Genomic DNA, 16,181 nt, shown 5'->3' on the forward strand with positions numbered 1-16,181 from the left:
CCTACTTTGGCATGTGACCCAAACGAATAGGAGCATGTTGGTATGGGCACATGTTCCCTCCTGAACAGCCTCACAACCATCAGACGGCTGTCGGAGCATGGTCCTCTACTGCACATCAAGCGCATAAAACTACACTGACCATTTTTCGGGAAAGGTAAGCATGGGGAACTTGGGGTGAGCTTGGAGAACCCTACCGTTTCTCAAAAAGGCGAGTGAAGAACAACATTTTTTTAGTGCTAATATATCTAACTCTGGTTTATGCACACATGATGTACTGTGAATTCATTGCTTCCTAAGTGCTACCAGCAGGTCCCCCAGCGCTGCTCTCCAAAGGCGTTTGTGAAGCTCAGAGGTGATGGGCAGAGGCAGCAGATCCAGACAGACACCGGGACTGAGCTGGGGGACTGCGCACTGACATGGAGCGGGAACCGTGCAGCCCCCCTGCTTGGGAGACGGGTGACATCCCAACGGTACCATCGGCTATAGCACACCAACCCCCGGCTTCAGCAGGGCCAGGACAGCACCGGCACGCCCTTGGCTGAGGAGAAGGATGCTGGCTGTCTACAACACCTTTTGGTGCAAGCCAAGGTTTGAGTTTAAGCTGCAATGCTTTACTTGATGGAGATCTTTATTCCCTAATGCTCTTCATAGCCGCTGTTCCCTGGGACCACAGAAGGCGACGGTGGTTTAGACCGGTTTTGGTGTGAAAGAAAAGAAAAACTCAAAGATGTATTTCCCCACGCGAGCTCCTGAGCTGTGGGGGTTCGATGACCTGAGACCTACACCCTACGCTAAGGGACGGCCTTCGCAGTAACTGGGTAACAAACCACCAAAAAATGCATCAGGAGTAAGTAACAAATCTAAAGGGAGAGGAGGAGGTTCTGCATTACAGGAACACACATGGGCACAACAGGGACACGTCAAAAACGTGAGCTTTGACATGCAGTTTCATCTGGCAAAATAATATTCAGATAAAAAGCCTTTCAAAGTTCTGCTTTCGTGTGCTTTCATAAAAGGTGAGAAGGGAAAGAAGATTTGAGGAAGCTCAGCAGTAAGACTGGAATAAACACTGAAGTCAGTCTGTGTGCAGCCCAGGACATAAATGAGTATTTTGCCTAAGGAGGATTAAGAAAAATGGAGAGTACACTACAGGGAAGGAGTTTTTACAGTCCTATGTTCTTTTCACCTTTCAAAACAAAGGCTGAAAGTGAGCAGTAAGGCTGCCTGTAAATAAGGCTGAAGGGTAAAAGCCAAGGAGAGGAACCACTTACTTAAGCTAAAGGTCAGTGCTGGTACAAAGACTTAGGTAACCATAACTATATCGGTGTGGGAATAAAAAGAAAAAAAGATTTCTAACCCTTGATATTTTAACCTACCAATATTCTGGAACAACCTTCCACTGGGTGTCGAGAAACCCTAGGCTTTTTCAGATGGAGCTTGCTCAGCTGTTAGAAGTCGTGATGCCTGCTGCAGCAGAACAAGCCTTCATGTCCCAAGGAGCAATACCCACAGCTTATTGCTCTCCCCTTCTGCTTAGCTCAGCGTTAATCTCAATTAACGTATATCCTTAATGATGAGTATAAATGGGGGGCGGGCGGAAGGGGAAAGCAGCTCCCCCTCTTCTTATCCAATAAGTAATTCTGATGCCTGATTAAAAACAGCTTACGTGTGAGTTGTCATGGGGTAACTAATAAAACTTCCATATGTATTTCAAACTTTTACTTTCAAAACACTAACATATTTACTAAATGCAAAATTATGTTTATGGCTTCAGGAAAAGATTCAAAGAATCATCTTTTTTTTAAATAGTGAATGACTAAGCAATTTTTTGGTACTGTGTTTCTGGTACCATTGTTCAAGAAACATTATAAACAGAAAGAAACAGAATGAGCTGAAGCTAGGCAACGGCCTGCGTTAGACAAACATTTTTCACGGTAGAAATGAAGCAGCAATTAGTACAGAAAGTGAGAAGGTCCCAACGGGACAGCAGGAGGGAGGGAGGCTGGCCAAGGGCTCCAGCGCACCGTCCCAGCACGGGCAACTGCTCACCCAGTTCTCGCTCTGTGTTACAGCAGGGCCCTGATCCTCACGGGTACTCCCCAGGTAAGTGTCCTAATTCATGCTCGATTTAAACATACCAAGGCAGTTAAAATATTTTTATAAACATTTTGAAAGGCTTTAATTTTTGTAAAAAAGTAAATTAAAAAATTGACCTTTTTTTTTCCAATTTCAAAACTTATTCATCTACACAAACCTGAAGTTATTTCACGTCTTCTGAGCAGCCTAAAATCTGCAACTTCAGAAATAACTTAAGAGATCAGATTTAGAATAAGAAACCTGTATCCAATAGATGGCGTTGCCCCCTAATAATCATAAATCTGGCACTCACCAAATTTTTCTATCTCATGAATAATAACAAAATCTGCAAAGGACCCTGCACTAATTATCCTGAAAGTCCCTTCAGTCATCCCCATCTCCGCTTCCCACGATCTCTGTGGAAGCTTATTAAGAAAGTAAGAAAACAAGTGTTGTGAATATTCACCAACGCAACAAATTAACCAAGCAAATCATTCAGACAATTTACAGGTAGAAGTCTGGAGTCAGTTCCAGAAGCCCAAGAGAACAGACTGCCAGCTGACAGGGAGGAGAGCGCGCACATGTGAGCTATGCACCATCCCCTTCAAACAGCTGGTGGGCATTACACAGAATCCATTTTAAAAGAGCCGAAGAAAAAAGTAAAGAAGAGAAAAATAAGGTATTTTAGCATGCTTGCCAAACCAAGGGCAAATCAAGCCAGAGGGATGATTTTCATGGAAGATTTAGCCCTAGACATACATGCAGCTGTAAGCACACTTTGCTGTCCTGCCTACCAGCACCTCTGGGCATCTGCAGAACTGCTGCGGATCACTGGGTTGTGTAAGATGTGTTACAGACCCACCCAGAACTCACATGGTGAAGCCAGACATGCCAGAATTACCCTGTACACTAACAAACTCCTCTGCTCACCTCGGAGCCAGCTCAGTAGCTGCAGTAGGAATTAGACAAACAAAAGTGCAAGGATGACAGCACCGGTTAAATGCTGCTCCTAAATGGAAGGACGGGGTTTGTCACCACTCTCCTTGTGCTCTGAAAACAGATGCAAGGAAGTGTACAGCTGTGCTCTTCACCTCTCCCTCTCCAACAGCATCAGGAATTAGCTGTTAGTTTCAGATGCCAAGACTTCCCAGACTTATTTGGACTTTGCACTCTCCATTTTCAGTGTGATGATGCACGCTGAAAGGGATTGTGGTCAGTATCTCCTAATGGCCAGCCGGAGATGTTCAGCTGCTTCATCACGCCGGCTGCCGAATAGGGGGGAAAGAAGTCATGCAACATGCACAGGTTCCTCGCACAGACAATCAAGGGAACATATTTGGAAAGAGGGATATGCACAGCTCTGCAGCCTGGTGGTCATCTTGGCTAGGACTGCAGGACAGCAAAAATGCGCAGTGACATCGGATATATCAATATACAGCAGTTCTTGTGGACCCATTTTATAGTTTAATTAATAAATCATGATCCAAATGACTTAAGCTAGAACAAGATAGAGCAGTCCACATTTCCTATTTGCTTGCATTATATAGCTATTTATAAAATAAATCTGGTCATCTTAGCTTCCATAGGACGGCTGTCTAAACAAAAAATACCGGAACATACAATGTTGTCAGCTACTAGATTTGGAAAATAAACCCCAGAATTTCTGAATAGACAATGAACCAGCCATGTATACCTAAGCATGTGGTTCTGCCAGAAAAGTACTGAGTGACACTACAGATCTAGCAGGAAGAAATCTACGCCACTTTCCCCTTAATGCATATTTTGTAAGGACTAAAGATAACAGCTTTTAGAAACAACAAAAAAAATTATATTTACACGCACAGAAAAAAAGAATAAGGCAGATTCAAAATACAGATGTTTTATCCAAGCTTTACATAAAGACTATTGAAATTCAATGAGAAATAATAGCTGATCACATAGTACAAGGAATAGTAAAGAACATTACCAATGAACGTTTCTGAAAAGATAAGGCAAATACTTTGTCATTTAAACATTTTTAATTCCAAGCACTCATTTCAACATTATTCTTAAGTATATCCTCTTCTAGGCCACTGGTAACTGGTAAAAAAATACGTATCTTATTTAACATCAGAAAAGTATAAATACCTCAAACATAAGCATCATGGCATTTTGTAGAGAGGCATTTTAGGGGAAAAAAAACCCCTCAGTGGATTTTCTCTGTGACTTTGATAGTAGGTAAGTATACTGCTATAAACCCTAACTTTTAAAAATCAGATTTTTCATTTATTTCAGAGCAGGGGTATCCCCTAACTTTAGGCTTTCATTATTAACCCATCTGTGGGACCCATTCAGTTCCAGTGAATGAAGACAGTAGGGCTCTATATACTTTGAGTCCTTCATTAAACTATTGATCCCCTCAGCATTATCCATAATGTTCCAGCAGCTCAGCATGTCAGCTGATGCAGAGCTCGCTGCTCTCCCCTTTCAATAACTTCCACACTTTATGGGGAGGAAGTCACAATGATTTATTTACCTGACATTTCCCAGTCCGGATGTCGTAGAGGGCCACTGAACCATGGCGAGCTCCCACTGCTATTCTGTGACTCCGCTCGTAATAGCTGACCATGTAGAACCTGCATTGAACATTATAACAAGTAACAGGTGAGATCTGACCTGCCTGCATGATGTTAAAATTAATTTGCAATGCCATTGGGTAATTAACATTAGTGCTAGAACAGAGATTTGATTTAAAAATCCATCAGCTGCCAGTTTTCATACTTGGCATTCAGCAAACAAACCCAACTGATGTTTGATACATTACCGCAGAATCATATCAGATTTATTTATTTTTATTATACAGTGTTGAACACTTCCATTGAGTCTGGGAATAATCTGTGCGATAGTCGCCAGGTCCCTGAATGTCCATGTGCATATCTTATTTACAGTGGAACACTGCAATAATGCTGGATGTCAAATGGTTAAACAAGACAATCTTAACACCCTGAACGACTTCAAAGCATTTTTCCTTGAAAATCAAATGAGAAAGAATGAGAGAAAGCATAGGGAAAAATATTCAAACTCATAAATTGTTGTTTGGCATTGGGGGGGGGGGGGGGAGGGGGAAGGAAAATTTATCAAACACTCTAATAACATCCTTCAGGTGAAAAGGAACTGAGAAGCATGCAATAGTCCTTAACATTCAGGCATCAATTTGAATTCAAACAATTGCAAAATTCAAGGAATTTCTACACCTTGAAACACAAGAGACTCAAAATCCTTATTTCAAATTGAAGTATTTGGGACTATCATTGTGCCTTTCTTCTAAAAGGGAGAGCAGACCTGTGAAAACTGCTGACTGCATTTCCAATTAACTTTTAATTTTATGGTTAGATTTTACTATAACAATCTGTGCCAGAGATTTCTGGAATCAGTCTATAAAAATATGTTGCTGACCATATTTATGGCTTCAAACAACAAATCTTACAATGATCTATCTCCTTGTTCTTCAGGATTCCCAGAGTGCCATAGCAACTGCTCTCGTACAGGTATGATACACTTGTTTCTGCAGTGCAGGATAGCAGTCAGGAAGAAAAACAGCATGAAACGTGGTGTTACAGAAAAAAAAGAAAAAAAAAAAGAAAGAAAATTGCTAGTTGTTGTGCAGGAGAAAGGGCAAGACTAAGCAGCTCAGACGCACTTTTGCGTCCCTGTCCATCGATCCCCAAGGACGTCTGCCATGTCCATCATCCCTCCCCGGCTCGCCGCTTTCAGTTTCACTCTTGGACTCTCAGGGTACCTTCCATGAAATATTTTCACTTGCCCTTCAGTACTTCCCCTTGCCCTTCCCCATCCACAACCACATGCAAGCCCCCTGTCCCCTTCTGGTGGAAGGGGTGCCACCCCACGTGTGGGGCCGGTGCACATCCTCGTAGCAAAGTGGGGCAGACACAGGGAGGCTCCTCCCGAGGCACTGCCCCCCCGTCCACGGCCCCCCAGGACCCACACCCGGGTGCCTCGGACCAGGCTCACCAGCTGCACCTGCACAGAAGAAGGTGCTGCAGCAGAGGGACGCAGATGACTTCACGCAAGACCAAAGGGAAGGCGCCGACCGTGAAAGACCTGACAGCTCTGCTGGTAATTCCCATTCGAGAGGACAAGACAAAGACAAAACCTACTTAGGCTACACCAATTATTTCCTTATCTAACTCTTACTCTACCTGGCACAGCCAACCAATATTGCAAAGACCTTCATGAAAGCCTACCAAGCCATCAGACATGCTATCCCATACTGCCACGTGCTGTGGCCAGCACAGAACCCTCCCTTCCCAAAGCATACAAGTAGGATGACGGGCAGCTTTTTAACACTCCCTTTTCTTGGGATATGGAAATATTTCCAGGCCACTTATCACCTCTGTTACTTTCTTTTGCAGCCAGCATCTGCCTCATCAATCTGCTTTCCATATTCCTTTGGTCAGTGGCAGCCACACAACTTATTTATTTATTATTGAATAATAATAATAGTTTCTCATTTATTATTAAGAAGACAAAAAGGAGTGCTTAGAAAAAAATCAAAAGCTGTTGGTAAATAGCTCGGGAGCAAGAGAGGCAGGAGCCAGTCATGAGAAAAAAGAAGAGAAGAGAGATAATGCTGTGGGCAAGCAGGTACCCACACAGGGTCTAAAGCCCGCCATACATGGTGAATAAGGCATGGGACTGTAATAAGAGAGCATTTGCATTTTTCACCATTTCATGTCAAACTGCAGACACCTGCACAATTAAAGTGGTGCCCCAGGTGAAGAGGGAGGGGGCTATTTTTAAGGCTATTTCATATAACCAGCAAACTCATGATTTATATATATAAACTTATAAAAAAACCCCACACACACTGCTTGATCATTACAAGTAAAATGGACAACAAAAAGTTTCTATATAAAATGTTTCATATTGCCATTAATTCTATTACATTACTGAATGGGCATAGTCCACTTGTCTCCTCCAATAGGTTCAGAAAGAGAATATCACATACTATTATATGTAAGCAAACAGCATTTCTCTCCTTACTGCATTTAAATGCCCATTTAGACAGAGTGCTGAATCAGTATTTTTCTTTGAAAAGAAGAATCCATCAGACTACATAACAACAGAGGGTCTGGGGAAAAAAGCTTCAAAGAAATAGATGTTTTTGCGTTTAATTTTCTAAAAAAAAAATTACTCCTTAAACTGACATTCAGTCATCAGCTCTTTAGCGTCATTCTTTATCTTTTAGTTAGCTTAGCATTGTTACAACCACACATAGATTTAAATATTTTAATCCTCTGCACCCCTTTCTGAACGTCTGTGTGGTAGAGTTCAATAGAGAACGATGTGCCAGCATGTATTTAGACTATGCTACAAATTCGTTTTTGCAAGCTGGTGCATCTATATCCATAGTTGGCATCTTAACAGAGACCCTGCTCGGAGTGCTGCCCCATTACTGCTCAGCAGAGAAGCTTCCGTCGGTCAGCAGAGCACTTCTTCCAGCTTTTGGAGGAACTCTGCTGGAACCAACAGGATTGTGCTGCTGTTGCTGGTACCAGCTACTCCTCCACGTTAAAGGATGAGCTGTGACCTGCACACAGCCTTCCCTCCTATCTTTTCCAAATGAAAACTGGGTACATAAAGGTAAAGATGGTCCAGTCTCCCCCTGTGATCTCCTCACCAGTCTCTTCCATGCGTACCACCAGGTCCTCTGCAATACAAGTCACCAGCCAGACGATGCGGGGATAACACGCTGCAAAGCCTGCAAGCTGAGCTAAAGCTGGCATCGTGCAGTGGGCTAACCACCTGGATGCCACGCTGCAGGGTGGGAACTCAGCGTAAGCAAGCTGGGTTAATGACTGATTAGGAAAATGATCTTTCTTCTTCCATCAAATACTAGCAAGCACACTTGCCCGTTGGAAATGGGGCTGCTGGGCCTGGCAGCAACACTGGGGTTCAGTGAAGGCCCATCAACTGTTTTAAAACCTGAATATAGCCATATCAAACACTTGTTATTTTAAATTTAATCTATCTTCCCGTGTCAGACCTTACCATTACACAGACTGCTTTAACTCAGTGGCCTGTACTAAATACATGACCTGACCAAGCAGACTCCATCAGGGACCACTCAGCTATAATACAACTGCTGAATCTGGAAAATGCTCAAGTCAAACAGAATTTTGCAGCCTTCAATACCATCCTTCATAATTTTAAAGAAATTCAGAAATATTTCATATTCATTGCATTGTACTTCAATAGTTATTTTATTCTGATAAGAAATGGGTTTGCATAGAGCATGCCAAAAGGTATTACGATCCTCTATAAAGAATAACATTTATGGGAAAAACAAACAGACACCATAATCATATGCTGTAAGACATGATATCCAAAAATACCCACAGTGATGGATTTACCTCATCACCACCGACCAGGATTGAGTCATGCTCACAGCAATTAATGGCATGACTGCTACATTTGTACAACAGTAAAAAAACCTGAAAACCCGAGAGGGATGATAATCAGGTACTTTAACCCAGCACACTGCTGCTCCCGGCCCTGGGTTTAATGTTCTGCTGAAAGAGGAACATCGCTTCCAAGAGACCGCAGAGGCACCAACAAACATTTGCCATTATAGCCATGAGTAAGGTACTTCTATAATGTCCTCTGAGGCAGAAGAGCTTGCACACCAAGCACTGGGACACCTGAATGATTTTGCCACAACAGGGGTGCACATAATGCAGTGCAGCAGAAAGAGCACTGCGATATTAAAAGAATTAACAATAGGATTATGTCAAAGTGCTTCCACTTGGAATCTCTCCAGAGATTCAACCATTTGCTAAAATCTGATGAAAATTTCCATTGGGCTGTATGATCACATTGGTGGGGTGCTGTATCATTTTTACAATGGCTATAACTATGTAGAATAGGAAATATTACTAGTAATTTAACAAAATTTTAAGATAACCTGTCACTATAAAAATACAACAGGAATAGGGAGATTTTTGCACTAATTCCCACTTATCCTTGCATTTATATTTTAAGGTAAGCCTTTTAAAGTATCAGGAAGAAGGAAGATTACCTCTCTCAGTATCCTACCTGTCGACAGGATAATTTTTCTTTTCTTGAAACTATTCAACATTTTAATAGCTTATTAAATTAAAATGTAATGGTCGACAGATGATTATTATAATTTATTGGTTGTACCAGTTTAATAGTATAACTGGGATATTTATCATAGCCTAAAGATACTGTAAATGATCCCATTTTATAAATCGCATCTTACTATGTAAAAGTACCATTTTAAGAGCAAAGTCTTAGCCCAAGACAAAGACAACTGACGATGCCGCACTCCCGCTGAAGGGCAGTGGGAGCCGGCAGCTGAACCACCACTTGTGCCTTTCGGCGCCCTCCGAACTGCCAAGTCACTGACAACGCGAGCACAAGACAGCCACTGCGCTTCTCTTGCCCTTTGATTTTGTGCAAATTCATGCTTGTTATTTTACCGAGCTGCCTGTTGCCACAGATGGAGAGCTTTAAATGCTGCCAAAGCCGTTTCCACATGCTGCAGAGTGCAGGGCAGCTCTAAGTGACCAGCAGCGCTCTATACACTTTGCGAGGTTTAATTTCAATTGAATCTCCTGTGTCCAGTGTGAGCATCCCAGAAATGTTTCCAAAACCAGGGGAGAGGGCAGCCTCCTACCATGAAGGCGAAGGTGCTACTCACTGCCTACAACAACAATTTTGAGGACAGCCTGCTCGCTCGGTGGACGCCTGGGAGACAGTCACAGGGCAGAGAAAGCAAGGCTCTACTCCAGGAAGGCATTTGATACTTTCTATTTCTTATCCACATTTCACTGATCTTTCCTATGGGATGGCACTGCTACACAGCTGTGTGAACAGCTCAGAAGGACGTGGAAGTGCCTGGTCAGGAGATGATCTCCCTCAATAACTATGCCCTACTGCCAGCTACTATGCAGATTACAGCAGTTAGCTATTGCCATAAAGGAAATAACATTTATTCTCAAAACTCTACATTGGAGGATGTTTTGGTGAGCACAACGGAGTAAGGCTTAGATTTCCTATAAATGAAAAGTTTACTTGCTATTTGGCTAAACTCCTGGTGTGAGAGCATGCTTTGCTGAAGGACTGTGCTGCTGACAACAGATCTTGAAATGCAAGCAAAGAGAAACACAAGTAAAGAGCTCCTGCTTTGACAAGCCCTGGGTCCTCAGCACATGGGGAAATCTCACTCTGACACGTACCTTATCCCGGCTGCTCATGGCCTGGTCTGAAAGTACTAATGGACAGCAGCTGGCTGTATTTATGCAAGCCACCACGATGCAAGCTCCCTGCATGGGGTATCTGGGAACACCACCACCACCACACCCCCAAACCACATCCTTATTTTCTGCTGTCACCATTTTCTTTTTTCCCCCAGTTGCTTTGATGGTGGCAACTAATTCACTCAGGCGAGTTGTGCATATTGGAATCTAACTTGTTACTCAAGTACATTGTTCTCATTTTTGTAACAACAAAGATATTAATAAATCCTTTGGAGGAATCTGCTCAGCTTGTGTCGCTGTTCCAATGGAGTAGCTAGGATACATGGAGGGGTAGCAGGACAGAGTTTTTCAAGAGATTACACAATACTTTCCTCTTTTTGGGCTTTTAAAACATCCAAACTTCAAGGAGTTGTTAATGCTTTTCTTTTCTGATCCACATCTCTGTCAGATGTGGCAGAGAACTAAAAGCCTACAAAGGCTTACGGGTGAGCTAAAAACACTCTTCACATTTGCTGTTTTAAGGGGCAAGCATCATGTAAAAGATTGTTTCACTCTTAAGTAAGAAATATATCCTGCTGGTGACCCTAGGATTTACTTCACAGTATTCTTGGAGGAAGAGCTCACCTGCAGATGGCTGGAAAGCATTCCTGAAGACCCTTTTTCTTAACTAAAGATCCTTCAAGGCAATACATGATGATGTCCATAACCTTGGAAGCAAAAGTTAAAATCATTTAACGTACTGTATTTTATGTTTCATAATAAAAGTTCTAACAGGCAAAAATAGAGAATTTCTGTGCCTGACTGCATCTTTTGATATCTAACTTTAAAATACAATTGGGATAAAACAAACAAGAACTGTCTTGCATATGATAGAGTTTACAACAGCAATGGTACTGGCAACCATTCAGAGTACCTGTAAACAGTTACAAAACAACAAACTACTGGTAAACATAAGCTATTGGAGCTCTTTACGTAGCCCTGGTGCAAAAAAGGACTCTGGGAATCAGTATCAAAGTTACAAATCTGTTACATCATCTGTACCATTCTTCAACGATATTCATCAGCATCACTGAATGCAACAGATAAAACATCTACGTGATCCCCCAGTGCGCCCAAGTACCAGTGTGACGAGCACACCATACCTCCAGCAAATTCTCTTGCATGGGTTTTTCCTCCAACAATGCAATTTAATGCAATTTAAATGCATTTTAAGCTTTTAAAGTTCAAAAAATGAGCTGGTTGGTATAAAACAAATCCTCTTCACACACAAAAAGGTTTATGGTCCACACAGAAAGAAATTCTATTATTTGACTCCAGGCCAACACATTATTCACTGTCGCATCAAACCCACAAGCAGACAGGGCAGAACAGCCTTACCTCCACAAGAAGGTCCACAACGTCGGTAGGCATCTTCTCAATAAGTATCTCAATGACTCTCAGGATCTCTCCTTTGGCCCGAGCAAGAGTGGTGGTGTGAATATTCTGCTGAGACTGCGTGTTCGCTGCGAGGGCAGTGTGTCTGTGTACCTACCAAAGAGCAAGGTTACACGTGGAAACTCAGACGCTCTGAATGTTCTCCATCTGTGCTTACAGTTATATGCATGTGTTACATTAAGAAAGCCTGTACTAGGCAGAATGTTTTGCTTCACTTTGAGACCTATGGATTATTTCCCCTGCCCAGTTACTCATAATCAGTAGAGCCACTAATGGTTATCCTTGATGTAGTTTTTAAACAAGGGCTTACCTGTTTTAAGTAATTCTTAATCTCATAAAACCAAAGGTCAAGATAAGCAAATGCCTGGGTCTTGATTACATGTTTTTCACATACTTGAACGTCTGTCTTTAGGCATTAGACTGCTGCTTTATAACGGGCTTTTTTTGGCCAGCCACTGAACACGGTCCATCCTATTGCTTTAGCTCAGCCAAAGCGCCAGGCTGTATCTGGGTTCACTCAAACGACTCCGAGACAGACCGTGCCCAGCCTACACTGACCTCACAACAGCGTCCCTTCCTCCTCACCCTCCAAAGCCCATGGTTAACTCCCCACTCCGTTTTAATTCATACTTAATGGGGTCACGTGTGCATTGCTTAAAGAAAGCAGGATTTTACACATTGCTATTGGGAGTTTATATAACCAGGAATCAACAAATTAAGACAGACACAACTCATCGGACTCAGTTAAATATCGCTCCTATCATAAGTTATGGGTAATTTGGATATCTGCAGGCATACAAATATTACACTTGCTGTTTCCTTTTTTGGGGAGGAAGGGAGGGACATTTGATTCTATCTCTGTTCGTAAGCCTGGAGCCTCAAAGGTCGGACGAAAAGCTGCTGCAGCCGAGCTGACTGGCCCTGCTCACCTCCTTGGCGATGGTGGTGATGAAGGCGGGTGGTCTGGCGGTGGCGATGAGGGAGAGAGCATGCCGCGCCGAGCGGGCAGAGTCGGCGGCCGGGCTCAGGGGCAGCCCCATTGTGATGCTAAACGGGCACCAGACAAAGAGGGGAGAAAGAAAAGGAGCATTAGAAATATAGAGTGAAAAGATTAGAAACAGCTTATAATGTCAGTTCAAGGTCAACGGGAGCACTCAAACAGTTAGAATATAATGGACTTCCAACAATGAGCAGTGATTAGGAGTCAGGGTGTTCTATCATCAAATACAAAATCGAATAATTAACCATGAAGATTGAAAACAGTATGTGCATCTGTCCAAAGTGTTAAAAAGGCCTTGTTAACAAATTATCTGTATGTGCTGAATACATATCACCCAACTGAGGACAAGGTAAATGAAGAATGTCTTCCCAAGAATTTATGGTTTATTCTTTTACAACATTTTAAACCCTGTTCATAGTAATTCTCCTTAATTCAGCTAAGCACTGGTTATAGGAGAGTAAAACAAGAAGCTTCTTGAAGAACTAAAACCACCAAATCTATTCTGTTTAATTTTCTTCACTGCATGACTCAGTTGCAGCAGCATGATGAGATGACAGACAGCCCCATACCTTATGCTTTCTAATTACTGAAATTATTCAAATGCTCTTTAGAATTTCTAACACTGAGGTTTTTACTGCAATTCTTTGAATAGCAGTAAGGGATTAACTGGCATCTAAATTTTCCATACACAATGCTTTTATTTGCTATGACAAGATAAATGCAAGAAACAATAAAGTAATAACAAGTACCCAATAACTACATGAAGAAAAAAAAATCTAGTATTTGGTAATTGAGAGAATATGTACCTGACAAAGAAGATACAGAAGCTTATTTTTGTCTGAAACTTTCCTTTCTTAAAATTGTACTATTTTAACTACCGTTGCTGCATATGTCACAGCAGAGCCCAGTTTCGTTAGGCTAGTCGTACATTATCCAGCAATTCCACAAATCCTTCCTGCACTCCCATCCACGGGCCACCCAAAGCATTCCCAGTCCGTGGACCCAGAGCACTGGTACCTCTCCAGGCTAACAACTTTGTGCCTTTAGTAAACCAACCTAATACATAAAGAGATATCTGATCTGTGTCTAAACACAAGAGTACAGAATTCAGCAGCACTCAAAGGCACTCAGACAATGAGGGTTACAGATCAGGGAAGAGAAGCATTGTGGCGAGGCAGTATTTCAGCGCTGGCTTCGATGCACTGCAGGCACGCAGGTCTCCCTGGGAGAGGACATTTCACCAAGGGAAAACTGCAGCTGTGCAGGGGGAAGAAATGTTGGGGAAAACGGAGAAGAACGTGCTCCGATATGGAAACAGGCTTTTATGGAAGGGGAGGGAACACCTGGGAACCAGGATGTGTTGAGATTAACCTGAAACATTCAACCTATCCCACAAAGGAAACTTTCTCTGACATGACTATTGCAGCAAGGAAAGAGAGACCACAAATCAGTTTGCCAGCTCTAAAACATTTTAAAATTTTCCTCTGACATACAGTCTGATCAATCATGCTGCTATGACCACACTTCCACCAAGCAGCAAGCAGTAGCCCTCGAAGTCTTTTTAAATATATAAAAAAAAAAAAAGACAAAACAAAAGAAAGATAGTTTCTTTTGGTCATTCCTGGTATCAGTCCACCATTTGAGGATGCTGCAATTCCTCATGGATTTTGCTAAGTCGTGAAAAATTATGTTTGAGAATGCACTGAAACCCCTCTTCAGCTATCCCTCCTCTTTGCTTATTTTACTTAAAGATTAAGTAACAAAAAAGGTATTAACCTGTAGACAACATATATAGGTTTTCTCTTTTTCTTTGGAAATGAAGTACTTTTCTGCATACGACCATGGGCAGCAATCACTGTTTCTGAGGCTCAGAGAGGGAGCGGATCCTCCCACGCTGCACAGGAAGATTGCTGCTCCCAAACACGTGTAAGTGAGCGGCACTAACTGGCCAACACAGAGGCATCGAGTTTTAAAGCAGTTCCTACACCTTAGCTGATTATATTATGGGTGTATGTGAATGCTAAGTGTTAATAAAAGTCAAGCTTGTCATTAAAGAAAGTATGTCATTCAAGTGCACGTTAACAAATACAGATAGTTTTATTATATGAAAAAAGATAAAATCTGCAGCTTTCTCTACTATCGATGTGATTTCAAATGGTTTCATACTTTGACAGATGTACATGAGAAAAAAAATACATTCAATAAAATGAGTACTAGTCCAGTGAAATAATCTTATCTCAAAGCTGCAGTTTCAGAAGAACACCATGCATCTCCAAACGCCGAGGATGGCCCAGCTGGGTAAGCTATGGCTCACTACAATGCACAATACAGTGACAACAGAGCACCAGAAAGCTCCATTAGCGGCTCTGCACCAACAGCAACCATAACCAGACATCTCTCATTCTGCAGCCTTTACGCATCCGTGCGGTCCCGCTGCTGCCAGAGGGATTGTTTAAGTCAGGGCTGCCTCATCCAGCTCTCCCACGGCACTCATTTTACACATTTGATGCTATGAGAATGGCTGAATGGGAACGCACTGCTCCAAATCCTCAGCCTGCCTGCACTAATTCAGAGGCTGCTGGCCAGAGGTTCAGCTGTGTCCACTTTGCTCAGCATACCTGGGACACAAAGGGCCAAAAGATCTCTCTTTTTACTCCTCTGGACCCACTGGGTTGGTTGGCTTAGCCCTTACACCTTAGAGGAGCCTCAAGACTTCTTTAAACCAGAAAGCTGCCAGCAACCTCTATGGCAGGCAAGCCACAGAAAATAAAAGCAAAGTCATGGAGAACAGTATAATCATTCCACACTTCTATCCCTTTAGCATCTCCCGATGCTTCCAAATTTGTAAAATCTGGTTTATCGGGGTCAACAAAGTTCATTCTGCTCTGAAAACAGAGTTGGACACAACCTGCTCTGAAAAGAAATGAGGGAAAGGAGAAATTGAAACAACCCAAAAGATGTGGAAATCACAATACATGTGTCTTGTATTCCAGGTGCACCAAACCCCCACGAACAATACAGTGTCAGCATTTCCATCATGCTATGCCACAAAGCCCATGGCGTTCAAACCCACAGGACTCAAAATGGCAAGAAAAAGCATCAGTTCACTTGTTCAAACTCCGAAAATATTTGGGTTGATCTGTCTATTCCCCTTGTGACAATAACATTTGAGAGTTTCTCTTCTTTCAGGCTAAACCAGAAAAATTATTTATCTTCAACAGAAGTTATTCTGATGTTTCTTATACTAGACTTTACAATGACGTTATTTGGAAGTGAGACGGAAGGAAATCTACATTTTCAGAGCCAGGATGGAGAGCACAAAAGGTGGGGATTTTCCCCCAACACTTCAACAGGAGACCACATGTGCAAGTGTGAGTAAGAAAATAAGC

General features: G+C 42.3%; 1 protein-coding gene across 5 annotated transcripts in view; it reads right to left on the reverse strand.

The window, feature by feature from the left end:
• Positions 1-16,181, reverse strand: part of LOC143171857 (WD repeat-containing protein 7) — a 151,167-nt gene that overhangs the window by 29,291 nt on the left and 105,695 nt on the right. For all 5 annotated transcript variants that reach the window (XM_076360957.1, XM_076360959.1, XM_076360956.1 and 2 more), the window contains 4 exons: positions 12,722-12,839; positions 11,736-11,885; positions 10,983-11,065; positions 4,592-4,691 (listed from right to left, as the gene is read on the reverse strand). In XM_076360957.1, the coding sequence (XP_076217072.1) occupies positions 4,592-4,691; positions 10,983-11,065; positions 11,736-11,885; positions 12,722-12,839 (451 nt within the window). The remainder of the gene's footprint in view (positions 1-4,591; positions 4,692-10,982; positions 11,066-11,735; positions 11,886-12,721; positions 12,840-16,181) is intronic.

The sequence above is a fragment of the Aptenodytes patagonicus genome, chromosome W, assembly GCF_965638725.1.
Source record: "Aptenodytes patagonicus chromosome W, bAptPat1.pri.cur, whole genome shotgun sequence".
NCBI lineage: Eukaryota > Metazoa > Chordata > Aves > Sphenisciformes > Spheniscidae > Aptenodytes > Aptenodytes patagonicus.